The sequence below is a fragment of the Planococcus citri genome, chromosome 3 (genome assembly GCF_950023065.1).
Source record: "Planococcus citri chromosome 3, ihPlaCitr1.1, whole genome shotgun sequence".
In the NCBI taxonomy this organism is placed as follows: domain Eukaryota; kingdom Metazoa; phylum Arthropoda; class Insecta; order Hemiptera; family Pseudococcidae; genus Planococcus; species Planococcus citri.
In genome coordinates this window covers 48,300,008-48,323,294 of record NC_088679.1, presented here as the reverse complement: position 1 = coordinate 48,323,294, position 23,287 = coordinate 48,300,008, and the positions used below count along the sequence as shown (strand labels likewise).

At 33.7% G+C, this 23,287-nt stretch overlaps 1 protein-coding gene and 1 long non-coding RNA gene across 12 annotated transcripts in view; one reads left to right on the top strand and one right to left on the bottom strand.

Annotated features, from left to right (window-relative positions):
- The window catches only part of LOC135841687 (uncharacterized), a 122,260-nt gene that overhangs the window by 38,248 nt on the left and 60,725 nt on the right, over positions 1-23,287 (top strand). For both annotated transcript variants that reach the window (XR_010557974.1, XR_010557975.1), the window contains exon 2: positions 10,574-10,629. This is a non-coding gene — a long non-coding RNA (uncharacterized LOC135841687). The remainder of the gene's footprint in view (positions 1-10,573; positions 10,630-23,287) is intronic.
- LOC135841682 (uncharacterized) overlaps positions 1-23,287 on the bottom strand; it is a 73,941-nt gene that overhangs the window by 36,855 nt on the left and 13,799 nt on the right. For 9 of the 10 annotated variants that reach the window (XM_065358790.1, XM_065358786.1, XM_065358787.1 and 6 more), the window contains 4 exons: positions 20,533-20,666; positions 14,580-14,620; positions 8,278-8,343; positions 4,843-8,019 (listed from right to left, as the gene is read on the bottom strand). In XM_065358790.1, coding sequence (XP_065214862.1) covers positions 4,843-8,019; positions 8,278-8,343; positions 14,580-14,620; positions 20,533-20,666 — 3,418 coding nt within the window. Of the gene's footprint in view, positions 1-4,842; positions 8,020-8,277; positions 8,344-12,342; positions 12,531-14,579; positions 14,621-20,532; positions 20,667-23,287 lie in introns of those variants that run through there. The other variant, XM_065358796.1, reaches the window with a different exon arrangement.

The window sequence follows — 23,287 nt, the reverse complement described above, 5'->3', positions numbered from 1 at the left end:
CTTAAAAAGCCGTTCAATTTCGAATCAATGTCATCAAAAAGCGAACTTCTATTTTCATTTAGTAGGCCAATCTTTACATCTGTGAAACAAAATTTTTTTCTCATTTTTATGTTTTTTCTCTCCGGATATAAATGTTGAAAAATAACGATGGTCTTAGCACATGCTACCTGATACGTTTACACGTTACTATAGTAAAAAGTGACACGGTCACCATGCTATTGCATTTTGTATCAACGTGTGAATAATATAAACAGAAACACATCATGCGGATATTTAGAATTGACCAGAACACGAAGATGGTTATTTTTAAACGTAGACAGTAAGCATAAATCTCATGTCACTATTTATCAACTGCATACAAAATAAACCAGCTTATTGAGATTCTCAAGTTCAAAGACTCGACAGTCGACATTCTAATGTGTAGAAATTTTTAAGATACTAAAATGTCGTTTCTACATACATACAAAGTTTTCTTTCTGAATTTACTATTTTTATGAAGTATTTTTCGTGAAACTTGAGCATTTAATTTTCAATTTTTAAATTGAAGTAATAAAATTAAATTATGCTGAGTAGGGTCAGGTGAAAGTAAGGTAAGATGAAGCAGCTTCACTTTGGTCTTCTTTCAAAATGCATTCATCATTATGTTGGCTCAATTTTTTTTTAATTTTTTACGAAAAGCATTTCCTTTTTAATTAATTTTGAATAAAATCCTCTGAACTGAAGGTAATTTTCTCTTAACTTACATATATTTCTTTTTTAGGATACATTTAGTCTAAGATGATTTAAAAGAAATAAATGCTATTTTTTAGTCATTTTAGATTCGAAATGGAGTGGTCAGTACGATAGGAACAGATCAAAAAAATATTCACCAATTTTCACTCTATTTTTTAAAAATCATTTGCCGTAATTTTCGGAGAGTTACCCATCGACCATCATCGGAATTTCAAATACAAATAGGTAGTTATAAAATTTGTCTCATGTGGAGTGGGCATGGTTTTCCTTTTCATCGCGTTTTTGAATTTATTGAACTACATTTCAGAGTTGTTTGGTGTCAATTTTTGAAATATTAAGTGAAAAATGCCCTATTTTACTCAATTCTTTCGTGTAAAGTTTCTGAAAATGAATGTACTTATACAAGTGTCTATGATATGTTTAAAGTCTTTCTTATTTCTTCTGGGTTTTTTGAGATGAAATGGTTTTTCAAACTTCTGGAGTAAAATAAATATTGGTTTGAATGGTATAGGTAAACGTTCTTCTTGATAAACAACGTTGATAAGTTCCAATTTCTATTATCAGCTGCCGTATGGAATAAAATTCCCGTTGTTAATCATAATTAATTTTAAACTCCATTGAAAACTCTTTTTCTTATTCCCATGGTTCGATTATTTAGTCTACTCTTTGGACGTGGGCAGTGTTGACGCTTCTTGCATAATAATTATTGGTTTATGCCAATTAATATTCTCGTGCATTTTACTTTAATGTGTTACATATTTATTTCGAATTCATTTTCTTTTACGAGAGATTAACGCCACAAAAACAAAAGCTCAACATACACAAATAAAGTACATAATGATACCATGACATCTTTGCTGAACACAGAATTTAACAAATTTTGGGACAAGACACTAGCATGCATTTTATTTTTCTACATACCCCTCTTACTTAAAAATCCATTCACTGCAATATCAATTTCCATTAATAAAGAGTCGTTTTTCGAATGTAAATCTGCAAATAAATATACACTTGAAATTTATATAACGTTTTAAAAAAATATATACAGCTTACCAATTTATTTTTCTGAATTTAAAATGAGCACGTTGATCAATACGTGTTCACACTTCACTCACGTTAAATACACGACTCTACTATATTTTCATAGTTATTATCCTCATTGCACAAGATGGATGTGTGCGATGTATTTAATTTACGTACGATCGTAAGTATATGAATTAATCACATGGTAAAATTAAATCGATAAGTATCAATTATTGGATTTTTGTTTTACCGATCAACTCTATACCTACCTAGCAATTATAAAAGTGAGAAAGAATTCATTTTCAAGACTTGTAGAAGAGAAAGTATTTTCTTTGGGTTTATTGACACAGCTGCCTAATGTTAATGATATCTACTCATTTGCTAGTAATAATCTTATTCAACGTATAGATGTACTAATCAATATTGAAATAATTATTTATCTATCGTTTAATTTCACCGATTAATGGTATCGCTCGAGGAAAACACTCGAGCACAATTTCAAACCCAGTCCAATGATTGTTTGTGAATTAAACAATCTCTACCCGTCTGAAGAAATAAAATCGCTCGATTTGATGTTTTCATTCATTACAATACACGGCGTTTAAGCGAATCTTGAGAGTAAAAATTTGTAAGATGTGAGAGGTAGAGTGTACATATAACTGCAATGTTTTAATTGGCATCACGAATGCTTGATTAACCGGATATATTCGAATGGTTTATTGGTCATTCACGCGGTATATCTCGCGAAATCACACATGTGCATAATGGCTATACATTTTACGTTTGTTTTTTTATTTTTGTGTTTTTCAATAAATACATATATACGCGAAAAACCTTACGAAAGTATCATGAATGTGTTTCCGCTTGGCGAGCTTTCATCGAGGTGCTGAAACGTATACTCGCATAGGAAGTAGGTAATCCATTAAGTATAAATATATCTATGCGGAATACACAGGGAGAGGAAATTTTTAAAAAAATTTGCGCGTCGTCGTCCCATTTGAAAATGATGACTGTTTACAAAAATAGTCAAGCGGTGTCCGCGCGAATAGCATTTATACTCTAGAAATAGCAGCTTATGTTGGCGTTCACGTTTCCTTTACCTACTTATTGGTAGGCCGAATACGCGATGTGCTAGTTGTTGCAGGGGCCGCGGGAGGAGCGGGTGGCGTCTAAAGCTGGAATACAACCGTTGTTTTATTTGCGTTGAAATATTTCCAGTCTTTTTAAATTTACTAATACGCGTGAAAGTTGCCAATCAAAAAGTTCTCTAGTGGCCCACACGTTTGGATTTGGAACTGACGCAGTTTTTCGACACATGGGTATTATCTGTGTTAGGATTCAGAATGAAAACCACCGCGTCCTCAACTTGTCCTCGAAACCATGTGCTGGTATTTAGTTTGGCATAGCAGATTAATTATTGCAATTGTTTTGCTTCCGAGTTGGTGCTTTCCCTTACTAGTTTTCAATCATGATGGTAGTTACGTACTATACCGAAAATTATAATTTTTTTTTGCAGTTGGGTGACTTGGCTGATTGATTGTGAAGTAAAATTGGATTTTTTTCGAGTAAACGAAGGAACATTATTGAAAGGGTTGAAAATTGAGATATTAGAAGTTGAGTAATTATTGGTGGGAGTGGGAAGAAAGGTTTAATTAATTTATTATACGAGACAATGATATGAAAAGAAAAAGTTATTATGAATTTTAGTCCAAAATATGATTTTATGATTATGATTTCTGTTAAAAACTTTGATTTGAAAGATGAGAACAAAATCGATTTTCATTCGTTTTTTTCTTTGGTTGTTCATTGATTCAGTGATTCTGCACAAAAAATTGTTTTTTGAGAAAACCTCTTACTTATCCCATGAAAAAATAATTAAAAAAAAAAATACAAAATAGGTACAGCGGAGCATACGATTTATCACTGAAGTGCGTGCACATTACGAATACTTTTCAAAATAAGAAAAGTATCCGAAGTGGAAAGCGAATTTCGGATCTAAACAAAACTAAATTGAAAATGCATTCTAAAATACCCAACCATCCAGAATTTCAACAGCTAAAGTTCTCCTTTTGAATTTAAAAGAGTTTTTGAAAATAGAATTAAAGGGGAAATTATTAAACTTTTATATACGACTACGAGTACACATTTGTAATTGATCTAGAAAGCTGAACTTTGGTATGTATACCTTATTTTTGACCCCCTCCTTCTAAAAAAGAATGTGAGCGCTTTCGAGCCGTTACGAGTATGTACTTCTAGAGCCTCCAACTTTCTGAAGGTTACAATTTCTACGATATTTCACCAAATTAGATCAGAATTCTAAAATTCGATATGTACCACACTTTTAACCTCAAATTCTCGATGATCGATTAAAAATGATTTCGAGTCGTTCTATAAAGCTTTAGAACAACTCTGGATTATCTTTCAAAAATTTTATGGAGGGTACAAAACTATTCAAAACTACTCCCAATGGATTTAAGATTGTTTTCCCCCCTTTTTGATCAAATTGTGATTTTCAAAAATTCACCAAAATTCAAAAAATCAATTTTCAACTTTCAAAAATTGTTGTATGTCCTAGAATTTTTATTGAATACTCTCGTGAGAGAGTCTAATTTCCAAAAGAATACGCTTTTTGAAATTTGGCGAATATTTCGTAAACGTAACAAATTTTCCCTTATGACTTTTTCTCAAGAAGTTAAGCTTAGATAAATTTTTCATTTTCTGTAGAATTTCGTACCCATCCAGGTGTTTTTATTTTGAAACGGGAATTTTCAGGCGATAGATGAAGTAAAACATTGCAATGTGGTTCATTGACTTCTTATTGTGATAAGTCATTGAACTGATCAATTGAACAGATTTCGATGACACAGCCCACAGGTAGAACAATTTGAATGCCCTTATCGAGCCAATCATTCTATAGTATCGGGTCAAATTAGCAATTAAAATCAAATCTACTTCAGTTACTAAGCGCAAACAGAAACAAAAAAACTACCAAACGAGCACTCGTTAGACAACCTGACAACTCGAAAACTTTACAACTACAAAGTGTTAGTCGGTTCACTCTGCAAAAGCTACAGCATCCACACTCACCCTCTTCTTTAAAGATCTCTTGCTGTGAAAATTGGATAAACTCGCGTATATGACTCGGGATCTCCTCCTGCACCTTGGACGACGTCGACGACTCCTCCTCAGTGGTTTCGTTTGAGCTGAATTCTTCAACATCGAAGCCCAACTTATGCAGTCTTGTTCTAGCTTTCTGCATGAATTCTTCCTCTAAGCTGCAGGGTTTCTCTTTGGAAACATTTTCGTTGAATATTTTCACCATAGTTGGAGCAGTATCCGATCTGCTGGTAATACGTATGACTTTTTTCTGTTTTCTTTCTAATCTTTCGGCGATTTTTCTCATGTACTCGGCGTACATCACTTGCCGATGATCAGCTTGTGACGAGTTTGTCCTGGGCTCGGATTGCGAACGAATTTCGGTACCGTGTTTCGCGTGTTTTGTCGACTGAACTTTCGCAAGTTCGCGATTTGTTGTTACAGTTTCAGTGGAATGAGATTTTTCGACAGTGAAAGACTGCCGATTGGTATTTATTTTGGTCTCGTTGTGCGGTGTTCGCGGTATAACATTGTTTTCGATTTGATCGATTGTAAATTGTTTTTTGTTCTGGATTAATTCCAAAATACGTTGGTGATGCGAGTTACTCGAAGCTCGTTTAGGTTCATCGTGTTCGGCATCCCGATAATTACTTTTGAGTCGATTACTCAGCGTAGGCGTTTCCACCTTGTAGGTAACCAGGTCGAAATTTCGATCCAAGTAGTGCCTGTTTATCGTATTTCGTATGCGAGTTTCTCGATATTTACGTAAAGCCAACAAATTGGCCGCTTCTTCGAGTAATTCTTTGGTGTAATTTTCGTCCACGTTGAATATACAACTTCGAGGCGTTTTTGGTGAATAGATATCTTCGACTAAGAGTTCGTTTCTTATTGGTGTTACTCTCGTGTTTTCAAAATAACCTCGTCTTTCGGTGAATTTTTGATGCATTTCGTGTAAATTTGAATCAAATTTTATCGGTTTTTCTTTCTTACGTGGGACGAGACGGTGATCGTGATGCGGACATTGGCAGCATTTCGTGCCTTTTACCAATTTATTCAGGTGGGTAGATTTCTGAGGTGGAACGAAGTATATATTGCTGAGTAAATCTATACCATTTTCGTAAGATAAGATAGCCTTTAAGGATAATTTTTTCAATGTCGGTACCCTGTCGATTGATATATTTACGTATTCGGGCTCGTCGGATTTTATTAATGAGTCCAGGTCATCTGGAACGTATCGTACAGTGCTGTCAGTGTTTGTATCGCTGCTAGATTCTACGTATTCCTTATTTTTGATGTAAGCATCGTATTTTTTTGACAATTCGTTCAAAGAGTTAGTAACCTCATCCGTGACAGCATTTCCTGTATTAGATGGTTTGTATTGCCTTCTTTTTGGGGGTTGTTGGTAAGAAGTATCGCTAGTCATACTGGTACTTTTATATATACTCGGTGTGCTGAAAGATTTTTGGATATTTTGTCTGGATTTAATATGAGCCTCGTATCGATTCGATTTATTAGGCAGGCTGTACAATGCCATTTTTTCAGAATTAGATGTACTGGTTCGATTGATCGTACTACACGAAGAATTTCTAGATGTGCTGGAACTGTTGATCGAAGCGCGACCCAATGTGCTGTATATTGAGCTACCAGTGCTACTCAAAGTACTACTCATTGATAGACGATTTACGGCATTATACGAGGAATGACGAGTGGGTACGATTCGCCTGGAAGCATCAGAGGTGGTTTTGTATTCTTTTCTTATAGTGCCATAAGTGCCGTACGGGGAATTACGCGACAATGTGCCACTAGATGTGCTTCTGTTCAAATTAGATAAGGTATCATTTGTGCCATAATTCAACCCTATGGACATAGAATCGCTGGACATGCTGTATGTAGAGTTACGATCAATCGAGCATGATGAATTACGTTTAGAGGAGTTCGAGCTACTGGTCAGAGCTTTGGAATACCTGACGTTTGCTGGATAGAAAGTGAAGCTGGAAGGGCTTTTGAGAGAATTTGAGTACACGGAGTCGTTACTTGAATACACGTTGTTTTCTTTTATATTTACGTGGTTGCCGCATTTATCACAAGAAATCTGATACCTTTCGTTGATTTTTGACCCTTGGTTGTCTATTCTTTGTATCCTACCATATTGATTCTCATTTCGAACCTCTTGCTGTAACTTGTAACCAGTTGAGAGACGTTTCGTGATATCTTGGGAGTTGGTATTTTGAAAATTTGGTATTGCTGGAAAGGAAACTGTTCGATTTATTGGAGTATTAGGCAATGTTCTCTTGAGACACGGTTTTGAGTCAATAACGCCGCTGAATTTGGAAAGCAATTCTTGAAAATCTATAGTATAAGGTATTTTATCACTTGATTCATCACAGTTTGTTAATTGTTGTTCTGTATAACCAGAACTATCAGTTTGTTCGTTTCGAGCTGTTTGAAACATTTTTTTGATTTCCACGCTGTTTTTGAAATACTGATCCGGTGGAGTTGAAACTACATTGAGTCTATCAGGCGGTTTTTTCTCTACTATTTGTTGAATTTGAATCGGCTGAAGTTGTTCATCTGAAGCAGAGGAAATATCTAGGGTCCAGCTGTTATCATCAAATCCTTGTTTGTGTAAATTACTGGTCAACGTTTGCGATTTTTTCAACTTACATAGATCTGGCTCTGGTTTAGGACTACTTTCCTTAAAATCTGATTCGAGATCAGTCTGGGTACTGTTACTGCATAATCGAACACTGCTTCGATCATCAGAATCGGAAGACTGATAGGAATCATCATCGTTGCCTACTTCTTCTTCGATGATATCGAGCGACGCGTTACTTGGAGGACTAAGAGGTGCTGGACACTGAGGAGTCGTCGTCTTGTCGTAGTCTTTTCTTACGATCGATTCAACTTCGCCGGATACCGGATTAATTACAATATTGTGGGAGATGGTGCTAATTGTGTTCATATCGTACACAGCGCAGGTTCTTTTTTCGACGCTGTATGTTTCGTATTTTTTTATCATCTCGTTTATTTCCTTTTCGGAAATGTAATTTTCTAGTTTATAATCTAATATCGAATCGTGCTTAAATTTTTTACTAGGTGTCTGACTAGTACTAGTTTCGTTGTTGGTAATCGAGTGCTTGTTTAGGCCGCTCATTGTAGAGTAGATATCTGCAATTGTACACCTAGATGGATTACTGAGTTGCATTTTCAGGTACTTTTTGTTAGTAGGGTACCAAATACCTATGTACCTAAATTTGGTGTATCATTAAGATTTATTAAAGTCTGTTAAGATTTCGTTTTAAAATAATCCGATTTTCCATTTCCCTAACGCAATAGGTGCCTACTTGAATTTTTAAACGAGTAAAATAGGTACATTACGTGTTCTATAGATATAGGGGTAGTTAAAGAGGTTTTCAATGTGCTTACCGTTTGATGTACTGTCGGCTTCTGGACTTGTATTCGAGTGATTTCCGTTTTGTTGATTTGAGGAATCTGAAAAAAATTACAAATTATGCATGAAATGAAATGTAGGTAAATTATGATTTGCAATTATTTGAAAAACTACATATTTTATGGAAGTATCGGATGTTTTATTCCATTATTTTGAAAATTAAAATGACGTTTTTCAACCCCAATCCCCAGTCCCCAATTGGTGGGTCTAGGCAGGCCTTTTTTTGTATTTCTTTTCTGACGGGGACGCTAAACTGAAGTTGCAAGTCCCTAATTTTCATACACACCCCCCCCCTCACCGCACTGTACATAATTTGAATTTTTGAGAAAAAAATCGATGTACCCACGCCAAATTATTTTTTTACCTATATTGTTTAAACAAATATTTTCGGAATTATAAAAAGTACCCAATTTTTGGGTTAATTCAAGTACAAGGTAAGTACAAAAATCAAAATCATGTAAAACATGCTGAACATCAGTGGTGTTTACAGAATGAAATCATAGAGGGAGTTTACATTTTTATTTTTGATTGGGGGGAAGAGATTAAAAGCAAATTCTTAGAAATAAAAAAGTCGACATTTTAGATGAATTTTCGAAAACCGTTCTTAATAAATTATTATTTGATTGAAACGAAGGTAAAATTACTGCTCGAGCGAAGCGAGAGCAAAAATTTGGTGAAAAAATTGGTCCAAAAAACGAAAAAACGACCATTTTGTACCTAAGTATGTTTTTATTTTACATTTTCATCAGAGCATAATAGTATCAAAAATTTTGAAGTTAGTGGTTCTGTTCAGAAAAAATGAAAAATTTGCACTTTTTAAACAGTTTTGGTATTGCGAGTATTTTTGGAATTTTATACTTATCTACTCAATTTTTAAATTCTTAAAATGCCTGAAAGTAGCATTTTGAATAGCCCGAGCGAAGCGAGGGCAAAAGCTTTAGAAAATTTGTAATTCGAAAAGTAGAACAACATCAATTTTAATGAAAGGATTCGATTTTTCTGATCCCAACATTTTTCAAAATTGATGGAGTAAGAGTAACTTCAATTTTTCAGAGATTTTTGGATTCTTTGGAAATTTTCTAGCTTTTCGAAGGAATTTCTATACTATTTTCTTGCTTTCTTGCTACTTTCTTGCCAGTAGATACTCTGATACTGAGGTACAAACTTGAATGCTAAATTTTAGATTCCGAGCGATTTCCAAATTTCGCTTTTTACTATTCTGATAATTCAAAATTTTTTGAAAAAGTTACCACAATTTATTCATTTTTTTTTCAAATTCGTTCACTTTTTTAATTTTTATGAAATTTTTTCGATATTTTCGAACTTTCCCCCCCTGAGTCCCCCCACAAAAAAAGGCCTGGGTCTAGGTATTATGTCTTTTTATCAAGGTAAGTAAGTATTGGGCTCTGTTAGGCATCCCCTTTTTCAATAAGAATGATTGTTTGATTTAAATATTTTTCTCTATCAATATTTTAAGAGCAGGTTTCTCGAGTTACTTATTCTTGTCCTTTGACCTAAACTGATGCGATCTCGTCACAATTTGCATCACCTGTAATGTTTCATATTAAAGAGGTATTAAATTTCCGAAGTTTGGTGGCTCATTAATTTTTGAACCAACAAATTGCTATTTGCTTGCATGAAAGCGTAATCACCTCAGCAGTTCACGTTTAGAAATACGTATCTGTTATTTGCATTCATTTAATTAGGTACCTACTTCGATTAGGAATATAAACACAAAGCGCCGCACGTTAATTTTTACGATGATTAAAAGAAACGAATTTAGAAGACCTTCGGAAATTTTTACATTTACGTATAAAATATTAAATTAGCCAATTTATGTATACCTACCTTGATATAAATAAATTTTTTGCAATAATGAAAACGAAACGTTCGTAAACGGTATCTTTGATACCTACATGTGGAATGGAAATAAGGTGTTTGAAAAGTACACACGTTGCAACGTGTCTGTATTTTTAACGAGCTGTTCAAGAGTACGTAGTTGGGTTAAAAATTGCAAGATTTGATTGAATGATGACTTAATTTAATAGAATGAGTCAGAATTAATTTCAGTTTGGGAAATAAAATTCAGCACTTTTTCAAAAATAAATTTCAGAGAGTTACATCATCCATTCAATATCTATACATATGTAGGTATTGTATATTATATGTAGTTGTACTTGTATTCATAATTTTGTACGGATATTGTGTGTGTATTTGAGAAGGTCTTCCAAAATATTCATAGAACTAACAAAATGTTTGTTTTTGTTTCAGTTCTTTTCATGAGGGTTGCAGTTTCCACATCCCCCTCCGATTGGATCAATGAATGAGTAAGTTAGATCATTATAATTTTTTTTATTGGCGATACTACAGGAAGATATTAACGGTTTGCCTATTTCATCGTACGCCTATACATTGATCAGACTCGTTTCAAAAACATGCACAGCAATAGTTGAATTTTACGAGCATGCTGTGTTTGTTATATCACGCTAATTTCGTTCCTCATTTCATAGGTTAGGTTATCATTATTTTACCTAGTTACTTGTAATTTTACTTTAAACACGCTCCACTCTCAACATGTTTACCTTTATGCTCACTCGCGAGTATTGTGTTTCAGGGGCATCTTATCAATGTGCGTTTGATTTTTTTTTTTTTTTTCAATTTCAACGTAATACTTACATATGAGATATTAGATTTCAAATGATTACGTTTTGGGTTTATTCGTGTCAAGTGTGAAGTACAAAGATAGGATCATAAAAATATAAGTAGCGAAATCTATTCCGCGACGGGAGCCGAGAAGTTTTCAAGAATATAGTCATTTTAAGAACACACTTTTACCAAATTTTCAAAATATCAAAAAAATTGTCCTTACTACCTGACTTTTTTTGTTTCCTGAAAAAAATCGTGCCGCAAAGTTAGTCCTGATTCTACCACCTCCCTTCTTCACCTCGTTCATCCTGAACATTATTTTGAAACATATTTTGCACGATGTGAAAAAAATTAAAAACTGAAGTCGAATTGTTGAATGAGTAAGGAAAGCTCATTCTTTTCTAAAATTTCCTGTTTATTTTAAATTTACAAAGTCAGATACGTGAAGAAAATTTCAAAAAATTACGGAGTTCCTTTTGAATTCTGGAAGTGGTTTAAAGCAAATCTGCTCAATTTTTTATATTTTGTTTACGTCCTGTTTGTGACCAATCTGTTCAAAATTGGACGTGTTTTTTTCAAAAGTTCCCTGAAGATTATTTTGGTGGTAGCCTATTCATCAACGATATTTCACGGCTGCGATCAATTTAAGTCCAGAAATTTTTTATTGATTTTTTTGGTTGAATTCCTGACCACTAATGTCAAGGAATTGATTTTCAAAAGAGCAGTTTACCAATTTTATAGCTTTTAGGGTTCCCAAGCTGGGAATTAGAGGGGAGAAGTTGCTTTTCAACATCGCTTGAAATTTGTAGAAAAAAGTGTATGTCTATGTACTGATTCAACTAGTGTGGAATGAAAAGCATTATTCTCATAGCAGGAGATGGAAAATTATTGAAAATTAGGCTTCGAGATCTAAACATCTTTTCGAATTTTGTACTTTGAAAATTAAGTTTTTTGGAAAATTTTTAATGAATGTTTTGATATTCTGTGACAATGAGACTGATTTTGAAACAATCCCTAATGATTACATATTTATCCGGATTATTTCCTCGGCTTTTCTCATTTTTCGAATGGCTCATGGCTGGAAACAAATAAAATCCCAAATTTTGCTTTTGCAAAAAATTTGACCGAAAGTAAGGTATTTCAGAAAACAGTGAACATCTCCGTAAGTATCTCGTTTAGCCATAGCCGTGCATTAAATTTTTCTGGGAAAACTTTCATAACCAAAATAGGTACATAAACAGACGCCTTTAATGTGACTCTACAAATCGAAAAATTTACCAAAAATGGCCATCGAAAATCAGTATGTGCAACTGTGCAGCAGTAAAAGGTGAAATTTAAGGGAAACTCGTGACTGATTAAGTATAAAATACCAAAATTCGCGCCGAATTTCTTACCTGATTAAAATGTGAAATTAACGAAACAGGTTTGATTAGAACACAATCCGCGAACCAACGATCAAACGCTATTTACCAATGATCGCGCGCACATAAATGAGTATCGAGTCCATGATCCGAACAAACGGTCTTTTACTAATAATCGAAAATCCGGTATCGGCGTGAATGAGTTTCGATTTGTAAACACTAACGTATCCGCAATAAGGATACCGAGCTTTGATACAATTTGAAAAAAAAATGCCGGACAGGGGTATCGGAGGACGTATGAAAGAATCGCATTGTTGTTATTATTACGATTACCGTACGTCGGTAACGACAATGAGGATGTGACGCAATGTTTAGATTTACCGGATGGGTGTTGTTGCCTCCGATTCTGATAAAATAAATCGCTGGTCTGTGATCCGTGGAGAATACACGCACAGGGACATAATTGATACGTGTTGGAGGAGTATGCATTCACGTACATATTTTAGAGACAGACTACCTGTATGGTGCGTGGAATACATTGAAAAATGGAAAAAATAAATTTTTTCATTTTCAAAAATACACCTCAGCTGACCTTTGCGATTATTGGGTGTTTTAGAAAAGGTTGCTATGTGATCAGTAGGTTACTCAACAGGTGATATCTTTGGCATATGAGACACAAGAAACACGGTTTCATAATTGCTGTAACGATATACATATATGAATGAACCATTGTTGGAAAAATTAATTCTATACTCTCGAAGGCTTGTTACACTTGCTTCATATGGTTCAAGTTCGTAGTGACCTCTGAAAGGACAAAATGAGGAGAGTCTTATGAAACGTATTCGTGTGTGTTGTGTTCGATTGAATTGAGGGTATGAGATGAAAGTCAGAACTTGTAAGATGTTTTGTTTGTTCTTATGGATTTCGTCAGGGTGAGAGGGTACAAAAAGGAGGAAACCGAAATAATATTTTACTATTTTGGATAACTGGGTGACCTTCAACCTTTTATTTTAGCGAGTTTTTTGCTGGTTATTTTAGATAAATTTAAAATTTTAGCTTTTCTATTTTACTGATTTGAAAACTGTTTCCTTCAAAGGAGTACATACTTGGCAGGATGTCGAATGAGGTACCTTCAAATCAAAATGCAGCACATTTGCAAGACTATTTTGTGCATAGCATTTTTAAAAATTTGTTTCTCTCTCTGCTCTTTAAAAAGTATGATCGACTATTTAGAGGTATTAGTCGGTTTCTCCTTCTCTCCCTATCTCTCAAGCGAGTTCCTAAGATAAAAACGACATTTTTCTTTTAATTATGACTGTTGTTCGCCAAATGGATTTTTCTCATGGTTTTCTTATGGACCAAATCCGATTTTTTTTCACTTAAATGACGAATTTTTAATAAAATATGCAAGAATATGTCAGCTCTTTTTTGAAGTTAGGTAGGTACCTACTTTATTTCGCTCCTATCTAAGTACGTATACTTTATACGTACGTACCTACCTAAGTATAATTTATAACTCAATATTTGGCTATTTTTTTCAATTATGTTAGAATTACTAGAACCTTTAACGTATTGGAAAAAAAGTTCATTGACGTTCATTAGACGGCTAACCTTATTTTTCCCCAAGTATATTTTTCTAAAGTATTTAGAAGAGTTAAATTTAAGTTGAATAGGTACGTTGCATGCACGTAGTATATCGACGTATGAACGTATACCTATCTACACGTTCACCAATGGCGCGAAAAAATTCAAACTCTAGCGTAGAATAATTATTTCAAATACAATGGCGTAAAACATTCGATAATACAATTACAATTATTTCAATGCAATAATTGAGAGGGACATGTTGAATCATTTTAGTTCCATGATGAATATTGAACACACTCTGGAACGCCCATAACTAATGTCTTTCCTATTTAGTAGTTAGTTAGCTAGAGGATACGGTGGGAAACTGTTTCATTTAACGTATTTAAATACTCGTATGCGATGATAGTTTTGGGTGGCTTTTTCAAGAAATTATATTCGGTTGATGAAAACCGTAGTTAAGGTTTGATGATACATATTTATAACAGTAAATATTGACGTTATTCATTAGAATAATCAGTGGGTACTTTTCCAATAAATTAATCCTTAACTGTGCATTTCTAGATTTGTTTGGGTGATTAAGGGTTAATGCATCACACTATTATAAGAATAAGATTAAGAGCCTATGGTTACTATGTATCTTTCAAAAATAATGTATTTAAGCGAAAAAGAAATGGAATATTTACCTATTGTATCATTCAATTCGATTCTTTTAGCGGTTTGGTTTCTGAAAAATAACAAAAAGCTGCTTCAACAATTGGAAAAATTAAATGAAATGAAACATTAGTTTTACAAACAACTATTAAAAAAATCCTAATGGGTATACCTAATCACTTATTGCAATTAGGTGCTACAATTAATGGCATCCGTGCTTGTAATTTAGGCGCTGGCACACCACATTCAAAATTTCTCGTATTTTATTGGTACCTCTACCTAGGTAAAAGCATGGGAGAAGCATCTACATACATACGAGTAGTTGAAATGTTCGTTCCTCATACTTAATTGATCGCTGTACAAAACTGAAAACCAGCGTACTATTTATTCAAAATGTCAAAGCACTCTACTGATTTTTGAACATAAGTAAGTGTTCTGGCTTTTTTGCTTTTTGAGGTGAAAATCACGAATTTTCGAAAAAATAAAGTGAACTGACTCTCTTTCATTTTTCTCACTCCGTTAGAAAAACGAGAAAAAGTGTTGAAGGAAATGAAATCAATCTGCAATGGTCTTCATTTATAGGTAGGTATATTTTGTTACCCCGTGAAAAATTTCTTCATCATACGTAAAATTGAGGGAAATCATACCTAAATTTTTAGACACTTTTAGTCTGAATCATAAACGGTCAAAAAAAGTTTTGAAAAATTCAAAGGTGCGTACATGATCAAAAAGTTTACGTATGGGAACTTTTTCAATTTAAACAAAAGCTCGTTTTGGATTTTGAAATTCATCTTCCAAGAACATTTCAGGTTTCAAAATAATTACAAGTATGGAAAATTGAAATTTTTTGTTTTTGAAAGTTTATTTCCCATTTCTAAAAGTCGCAGATGATTCATGTTTCATTTTCTTTTTTTTAATGCGAAAAATCATTGGATTTATGCTCATTTTGTTTGTTTTTTAAATACTTACCTACTTACAGAAATAGATGAGTAAAAAGTATGAATTTCTGGAATGATCAAAAAATTTCAAAATAGAAGCAATTTTCAACTTTGATAAAAAAAATACTTCAAAAAATCTTCAAAATTTTTCAATTCTTTATGCAAGTGTAGAAATTTGGTTTTTCTCCGCGTTTTTTTTAGTAATTCATTTTGGAAACTTGATGACTCTAAAATCTTAATTCATAAACTTGGAGAGTCGTAAAGTGAACCATGCCTTCGAGTTTTATTCAAATTCAAGGGTTTTCTCTTCCCTTTCACTATATCTAATGGTATAAAAAGAATATGAGCCAAATTTTTATGCACCACTATGGAAAAAAAATTGAAATAACTTCTCAAAATATTCAAGTTAAGGTATGTACAGGGTGTTCCAGAATAACCTTTCACTTTTGTTTTATTAGTAGCTCTGAGAGAAAAATGGTTACGGAAATTTTTTTATAACCAAAATGAAGTAGAAATGTGCCGTTTTTAGACCATATATTTGAGTTTTCATTATAAATTAAGTTTTAAAAATTATTCCACCAAGATGTTTTCCATCATTTTTGACACAATCGACCAAACGTTTTTTAAAATTATTGAACACTTTGTTGAGCATTTCTCTTCTAATCAGTCTTGATTCACGAATAATATTATCTAGGAGCTGTTTCAGAGTCCTAGGATCATCTTGATATACTTTTGACTTGAGGTAACCCCATAAAAAAAAATCACATGCTGAAAAATCAGGGGATCGAGGTGGCCATGAAATTTCTGTGTTCAGCGAAATTATTCGATGACCAAAATGCTCACGCAATAAAGAAATCGTGTCCGTTGCGGAATGACAGGTAGCGCCATCCTGTTGGAACCAAGTAACTCTATACTTGTGTCTGCGTTTCAATTCAGGAATGAGAAACTCGTTTAACATTTTGCGATACCTCTCACCGTTCACCGTTTCATCAAACACATACGGTCCCACTATACCGAATTTAGCCACGCCCATCCAAACAGTCAACTTAGCGGAGTGTAGAGGTTTCTCGTGTATTATCATCGGATTCTCTGTCGACCAGTAGCGCATATTTTGTTTATTCACATCACCGTTTAGATAAAAATGAGCTTCATCAGTAAAGAGTAACGAGTTCAATGGAATCTCACCAGTATCAATTCTTGTAAGCATATCCTCGGCAAATGATTTTCTTCTCACAAAATCAGTTTTTTGTAACTTTTGAATGATTAAAATCTTATATGGATGGAAACTGAGGTCTTCAGATAAAATTCGTTGCAGAGAAGTTGGTTTGATTTTTAAATTTAACGCTCGTTTACGTATTGAAGTGGTAGGGGTAGTCTGTACTGAATGCCTTACTCGGTCCGTTGTTTCTGGCGTTCTTACTGATCTTTTCCGACCTGTAGGCTTATTTTTACAAGCATGAGCGGTTTTCTCGAAGTTTTTTACCCATAATTTCACTGTTGGCCTCGATGGCACTTCACTTTTACCGGTAAGTTTAAAATGTTTGCGGAAGGCACGAATTGCACTAATGTAAGAGTCATTATTTTTGAAAAAGGCCTTTACAATAAAAGCGCGCTGCACAGCCGTCCACTTCTCCATGGTAAAAAATTAATACTGAAACATAATTCGGCATGTGTTGGCTACCTGGAACCGCTTTTACCATTCCCCTAACACCATTTGAACGCAGATCAGTGCTCACCAAAATGTGAAAGGTTATTCTGGAACACCCTGTAGTTGGAGTCACTTAAACTTGTCTGTCTTTGCTAACACATTCGTATATTTCCCCTCCTCTTTTCCTTCCTTCAATCCTGCTAAATGTAGTACCATTACATTTTTCAAATTAATGACTATGCAACTAGCGTTGTCTCAATAGTGCTCAGACCTATCAACACATCTCGTTCATTAATATTTGAAACTTGGGTAACCAAACCAACAAGCGAATGTTTTATCGAGAGAGCACCTTTGAGATGAATAATTGATTTGATAAGGATAAATATTTTACGGAAATTAGTGATTCTCCATCCCTGCATAATACTTTCCTATGTAAAGTAAACATACATGTGCATGATTAGAAGCAAACAGGGTGTCTCCATTTAGTAGCATTTAGCACTTAGCTAAACATTAACCTACGATAGGGTTTCAGAATCAGATTCAGACTACGTACCTATATTATATCGTGCACAAAGCTCTATAATAATGTAAAATGAGCGACGCCCTCTGGGCGTTTTGGTCTTTTGTTATCACAGGCATTAATTTAAACGCGGGGATCACACGATAATTTTGTGTGAAAAAAATTATAGGGGAATCATATTCATCATATATATAAAGCTACAAGAAAAAAAGTTCCGCGATTTTTCATTCCGCCCCTATTATAGCTAGAAATCTGATTTTTTTTTTAATAGAAAGCTCTTGACGAGTAGATGATGCCAAAAATATAGAGAAGGGTCAATTTTGATTTTAGGACCCCCAATTTTGGGGGGGGAGGTGCTAAATTTGAGATATCAAAATTTCGAGAAAATTGTTTCTTTTAAATCTTATTTGAACCTCAAATCCAAAATTTGAACTTTTTTGGACCCATAGAAGGAAAGTTATGCCCAAAAAGTGGATTTTGAAAATTTTTGGACCCCCCTCTCCCCCAAATTTTTTTGGTAATTGAATTACAACTACAACATCTTTCATCATATGTTACTCGCACTTCCTAGCCCAGCTTTAAACTACTTTGGACCATTAGGGGGGGAGGTACAGCATAAAAACCAAAATTGAACAATCACAAGTTTCCATTATCCGATTTCAATTTTGAAAAAACGTATGGTTGTATTTTCACAACAGAAAATTTGTGTAAAAATTTCAAAAAGATTGATCTATAAATAGGCGCGCAAGAGAGAGTTATTTTTTTTGAAAAATACGGGATTTTGGAATTGTTTTGGAACGTTTCAGTGCCGAGATTCCGCGGTCGCGCAGCCGTGTTGTAGTATGTAGGTGTATGGACGAGGGTTGTTGCGGGAAGGGATGAGGTGTACGTTGGAAAGAAAGCGGTTTGGTGAGACTGTACTGTTGGTGGAGAGGAGAGAAAGGGGTTGCGACGTCTCCGTACTGTAACCGTGTCTTCTCACCTATTCATTTATCTCGAGTTATTTTTTTCTTTTTTTTCATCGTAAATTCTATATTTTATGTCCTTTAATATAAACGGGCAACTTTTTGACAAAGATATACTTATTATTTTTGAAAGATCCAATTCACTTACAAAAAACCTAAATACATCCTCAGAAAGAGGAAAAAGTAGCGAACATGATTTCGTAACATAAACTTTGCGCAATTATAACAACCAAACGAAATAATCATTTGTCATTTCTCAATACGTTTCAAAATACGATCAATTTACGATCAATTTAATAGCAGCCTGGCCTATGTCAGATTTTGCTTTAGTGGTTGAGAAAATTGTTTAGTTTCTCTCACGTGGCGGTGTGTATATGTATAATAGGCCGCGAATCAACAGGGGAGGGGGTTGTATTTGCGGTAGTGACTGCAGATAAGAATGCTGTCGCCTTGAGTGCATGAGTCAGGGTAGCTAATGTAAAGATGAACCCATATGACCCCAAATGGCATGTTTGTGCAGGTATACTTACGTTTTTTGTCAAAATTAGTTATACCTGCATCTACTTCCGAACAACAAGTTCCAAGAAATTATCTCGACGACTGAAAAGAAAGAATAGGCATCTATTGATTCCTATTGCTTCCAGAGCACCTAATACACGATCTTCCTCTCTTTTTTTTGCATACTATATACATGAGCGATGCATGCAAAATACTTGGAATTTCTTTTTATTAACTGGCAAGAACACTTGATATCTATAGTATAAAGCTACAAGCAAAAAACGAGCAAAAAAGTTCAGCAGGCTCTCATTCAGCCCCAATTACACCTAGGAACCTAATTTTTTTTTTAATAGAAAGCTCTCGACGAGTACTTGATGCAAAAACTATAGCGAGGTCCAAATTTTGATTTTTAGGGCCCCAAATTTAGGGAAAGAGACCCTAAAATCGATTTAAAAAAATTTTGGAAATACGTTTTCTTCCAAATTGCATTTTGAACCGAATCCCAAAATTTGAATCGATTTGGTCTCATGGGGGGGGGGGAGATATGACCCAAAAACCAATTTTTGGGCCCCCTCCTCTAAATTTATGAAAACTGAACCGATTTTGCTCATTTTTGTTTTAAAATCTTCCTTATAACGTGTAGATATGTTATAAAACATTTTGAATTCAAAATTTTTTAGTTTAAGCATGTAAAATTAAAAATCAAAAAAACATTATTTTGAACAATTTCAACTTTGAACTTCAAATTTCTCGGCCGAATATTTCTAATTTGCTAAGCATTTTATTTATTATCAAAATAATAGTAAACAAAAAATCCAACTTATAATCCTCAGCGAGTATTTCTGTTTTTAATTATTCATTTTGCTTAGTAAGTTGTAAGGAAAGGGATTTGGGGTCAAGATTGAAAAAGCGAGTTCTGAGAGAGAAAAGGGTGAGGGAAGGGGGGTTTGGGGGCGCAGCCCCCAAGAGCGAGTTCCGAGGGCGAAGCCCGAGGAACGAGTACGGGGGTTGGGCCGCGAAGCGGCCAGGGGGCGGAGCCCCCTAGTATAATTTATCTATAGTTTAATTCAGCTTACTCTTCCAAATTTTATTCGAAACAGAAAATGTTGATGGTATGAGAAATTTTCTCAAAAATGGTTTAAAATACTTATTGTGGAACCAAGAAGCAGGGAGATTTTTTGCCACATTAAGTTTTCTCTCTGTCTTTAATGATAAGAGAACATTCGGGTTTTGGGCTAAAAATAATGAAGATTCTTTGAAAGCTCAAACGTGTAGTAAAAAAATATGTAGGCCTGCTTAAAAATATATATCTATGTCGGCCGTTTCGAAGTTGAGTAGTAAAAATAATACTAATACGATAAGATTTTTCTCTATAAATAAACTATAATTCATATATGTACGAATGTAAAACTTTACTTTTTCAACAAAACTTTCAAACATTCGGTTTCCGCTTCTTTTATTGTGTGTGCAGTTTGTAAATTTCCATTTATAGAGACGATTAAGTGATTCTCTGCGGCGCCACTGTGCCAGCCTTTGTTACCACAATTCACCTATAATACGAGAAAAAAAAAGAAGAAAGTATTAAGGCAAATTAACATAAATATAATTTTTTTGGATGTAAATCAAGCACATGGCTGCTACCAGTGCCAGTTTTATTTCGTAATTCGCGATAAGTTTAATCCCAGTCTCGTTCAACCTGCGGTATATTACGAAAATTGTTGAAGTCACGTTCAGTACCTATCAATAATGGTGATTCCAGCTTGTACTGCAATCTATTGAAGTAAGCGAAAAAGAAAATCGTTCGCAAAAATTGCTACATTTATATCAATGATGTCAGTGGGAAAAAATTGAAACTTTCTTTGCGAAAATAAACCGTATTATACTGCAGTCGATGTTTCGTGGGTACTATATTTTGACGTTTATTTCAAATTAGCGGATATTAATACCTCATCTGATGCATTTTATTTGCGTAATAAAAAAAATTGGAATTTGGCTTACTGTAAAAACTACTGTGTGGCGATGGCGGCTTACAAACGTTTTTCAAACCACGGGTTTTGTTTACACGCATAATGTAAGCAATCGTGTTAAAAGAATTCTTAAAATATCCTCGATATTAGTATCAAAATATACGTTTAGCGAATTCTTATTGACACGGAGAACGAAGCGGGTTACTAGAGGCGGAGTAAATAATTATGAAAAAATGTTAAGTAAGGCGTGAAGTATTTCTTCTGTATATCTTGCCAGTAATCTTTTAAAGAAATGGAATTTCACGCAAATGTACATATAAAAGGGGATTCTATGTAATGTAAGTTACACACGTGTATTTTTAGAAGTACAAATATTTTACCAGACTGAAAAAAAGAACGATTAATTACCTGCATCGATGCGGCTTTGTCGTTTTGTCAAAAAAAAAAAAGTCAATAATTTTAATACTTTTTTTTCAATACCTAATCTTAAATATTATATCTTTAATACTCATTTTTCAATTTTAAAATGAAGTGAACGTTTCGCTCAGTAATTTACCATATTGATAAATTATTTTTGGCTGACTGAAAAAAATAAAATTTTCAAAAAAATGAAAAATATGGAATTGGTCACTTTGTGTTACTTCATCTTTAAAAATTTTGATAGTGAAATTCATATCCAGTTTTGAATGAAATTTTCTCATGATTGTTAAAAATATAACTTGGCTGCGGTTACAGTTTCGATTCATTATTTTTTATAATAATAAATAATGTAAAAAGACGTACACAATTTGCGTTCAATCCACGACGATTCACGAATGAGAATATTTGCCTTCAATTTGCAGTTAGGCAAAATTATCAACATGTATTATTATCGCATGAAAAATATAATACATGAAAGATGTGTTGCGCCTTCCAATGTGGGATCGTCTACCTACCAAACAGATTCGCTTGAATCGTAATCAGAATCACGAACAGATTTGAATAAGGCGTTTTAAAATTGTTTTCACTTCATCAGTTGAGAAAAAAAGTAGCTCATGCGAAAATTTGATGAAGAATAATTAGGTAGGTATAGTTTATTGAAAATGTATTGAAATTTATATAGATATTATTTTCCTAAATAATAGAAAAGAGTCATCCTTCTTATGCTTTTTCTAATTATCTTCCTATACATACTAGAAAAACGTTCCCCAAACATATTTTATCTAACTATGATAGGTACTTGATTTTTATTTGACTTGAGTATTTTCATTCAAAAAGATTCAGACTTGGTAAATAAAATTTGAAGTTTCAATCTTTAAAATTAGATCTCAACACTGTTGGGGGCATAAGCGTCCTCAATTTTGATCAACATTTTTGAAAAATGCAATAAGGAAGTACGAGTAGCATATTGATTGTTCTTTAGTTGATTGCGCCGAGTTCGGTTGGCTTACGATTTTTTCGACTTAAATTTTTATGCTTCAATATTTGGACCAATTTTTCATGATTTTTATTTTTTCAACCATGTATATACATATAGGTACGATTATTGTTTGTGTTAGAAATCAAAAAAACTTTCATTTTGAAAAAAATTCAAAAAATCCTTCATTTTTGAAAATTTTTTGTGTTTTTATCATGAAATGTCATTTATACCCCAGAAAGTTACGCTTCCTCTGGACTATTGTTCGCCATTACAGTTTTGCCCAAGCCGAATTTCATCATGACTTTATGGTGTATTATTTATGTTCTCTAGGTAGTCTTATAAACAATCCGGGAAAAATTTGATCCTTCAATTTGTTATTTTGCATGTGTTCAATCTTTTGATCCTGAGATGATGAACTTCTTTTAGTTCTCTAATTAGGAGTACATATGCCATTTTGTTCTAAGATTCAGAAAACAACTTATTTCTTTCTATGGAATTGACTTGTTTTTTCTTTATTTATGCTTGTTGGTTTAATTTTTGGTCTATTTCAATTACTGAATTGAACAAATTATCCTAGGTCATTGACCTTTGTACACAGGAAAAATAATCTTAAATTTTTTTTAAACCGTAAAATTTCCAGCAAATACTGCTGGAATAGTGTACATAGGTACAATCAATTTCGAAGATGGTAGATTCGAAATATCAACGCAATAAAAATGAAATGTCACCTCGGCCAAATAACGGAAAACATTAATGCATGGCGATAAGTCATAGAGGATGCCCTTTTAGCAAGTTTATCGACTCA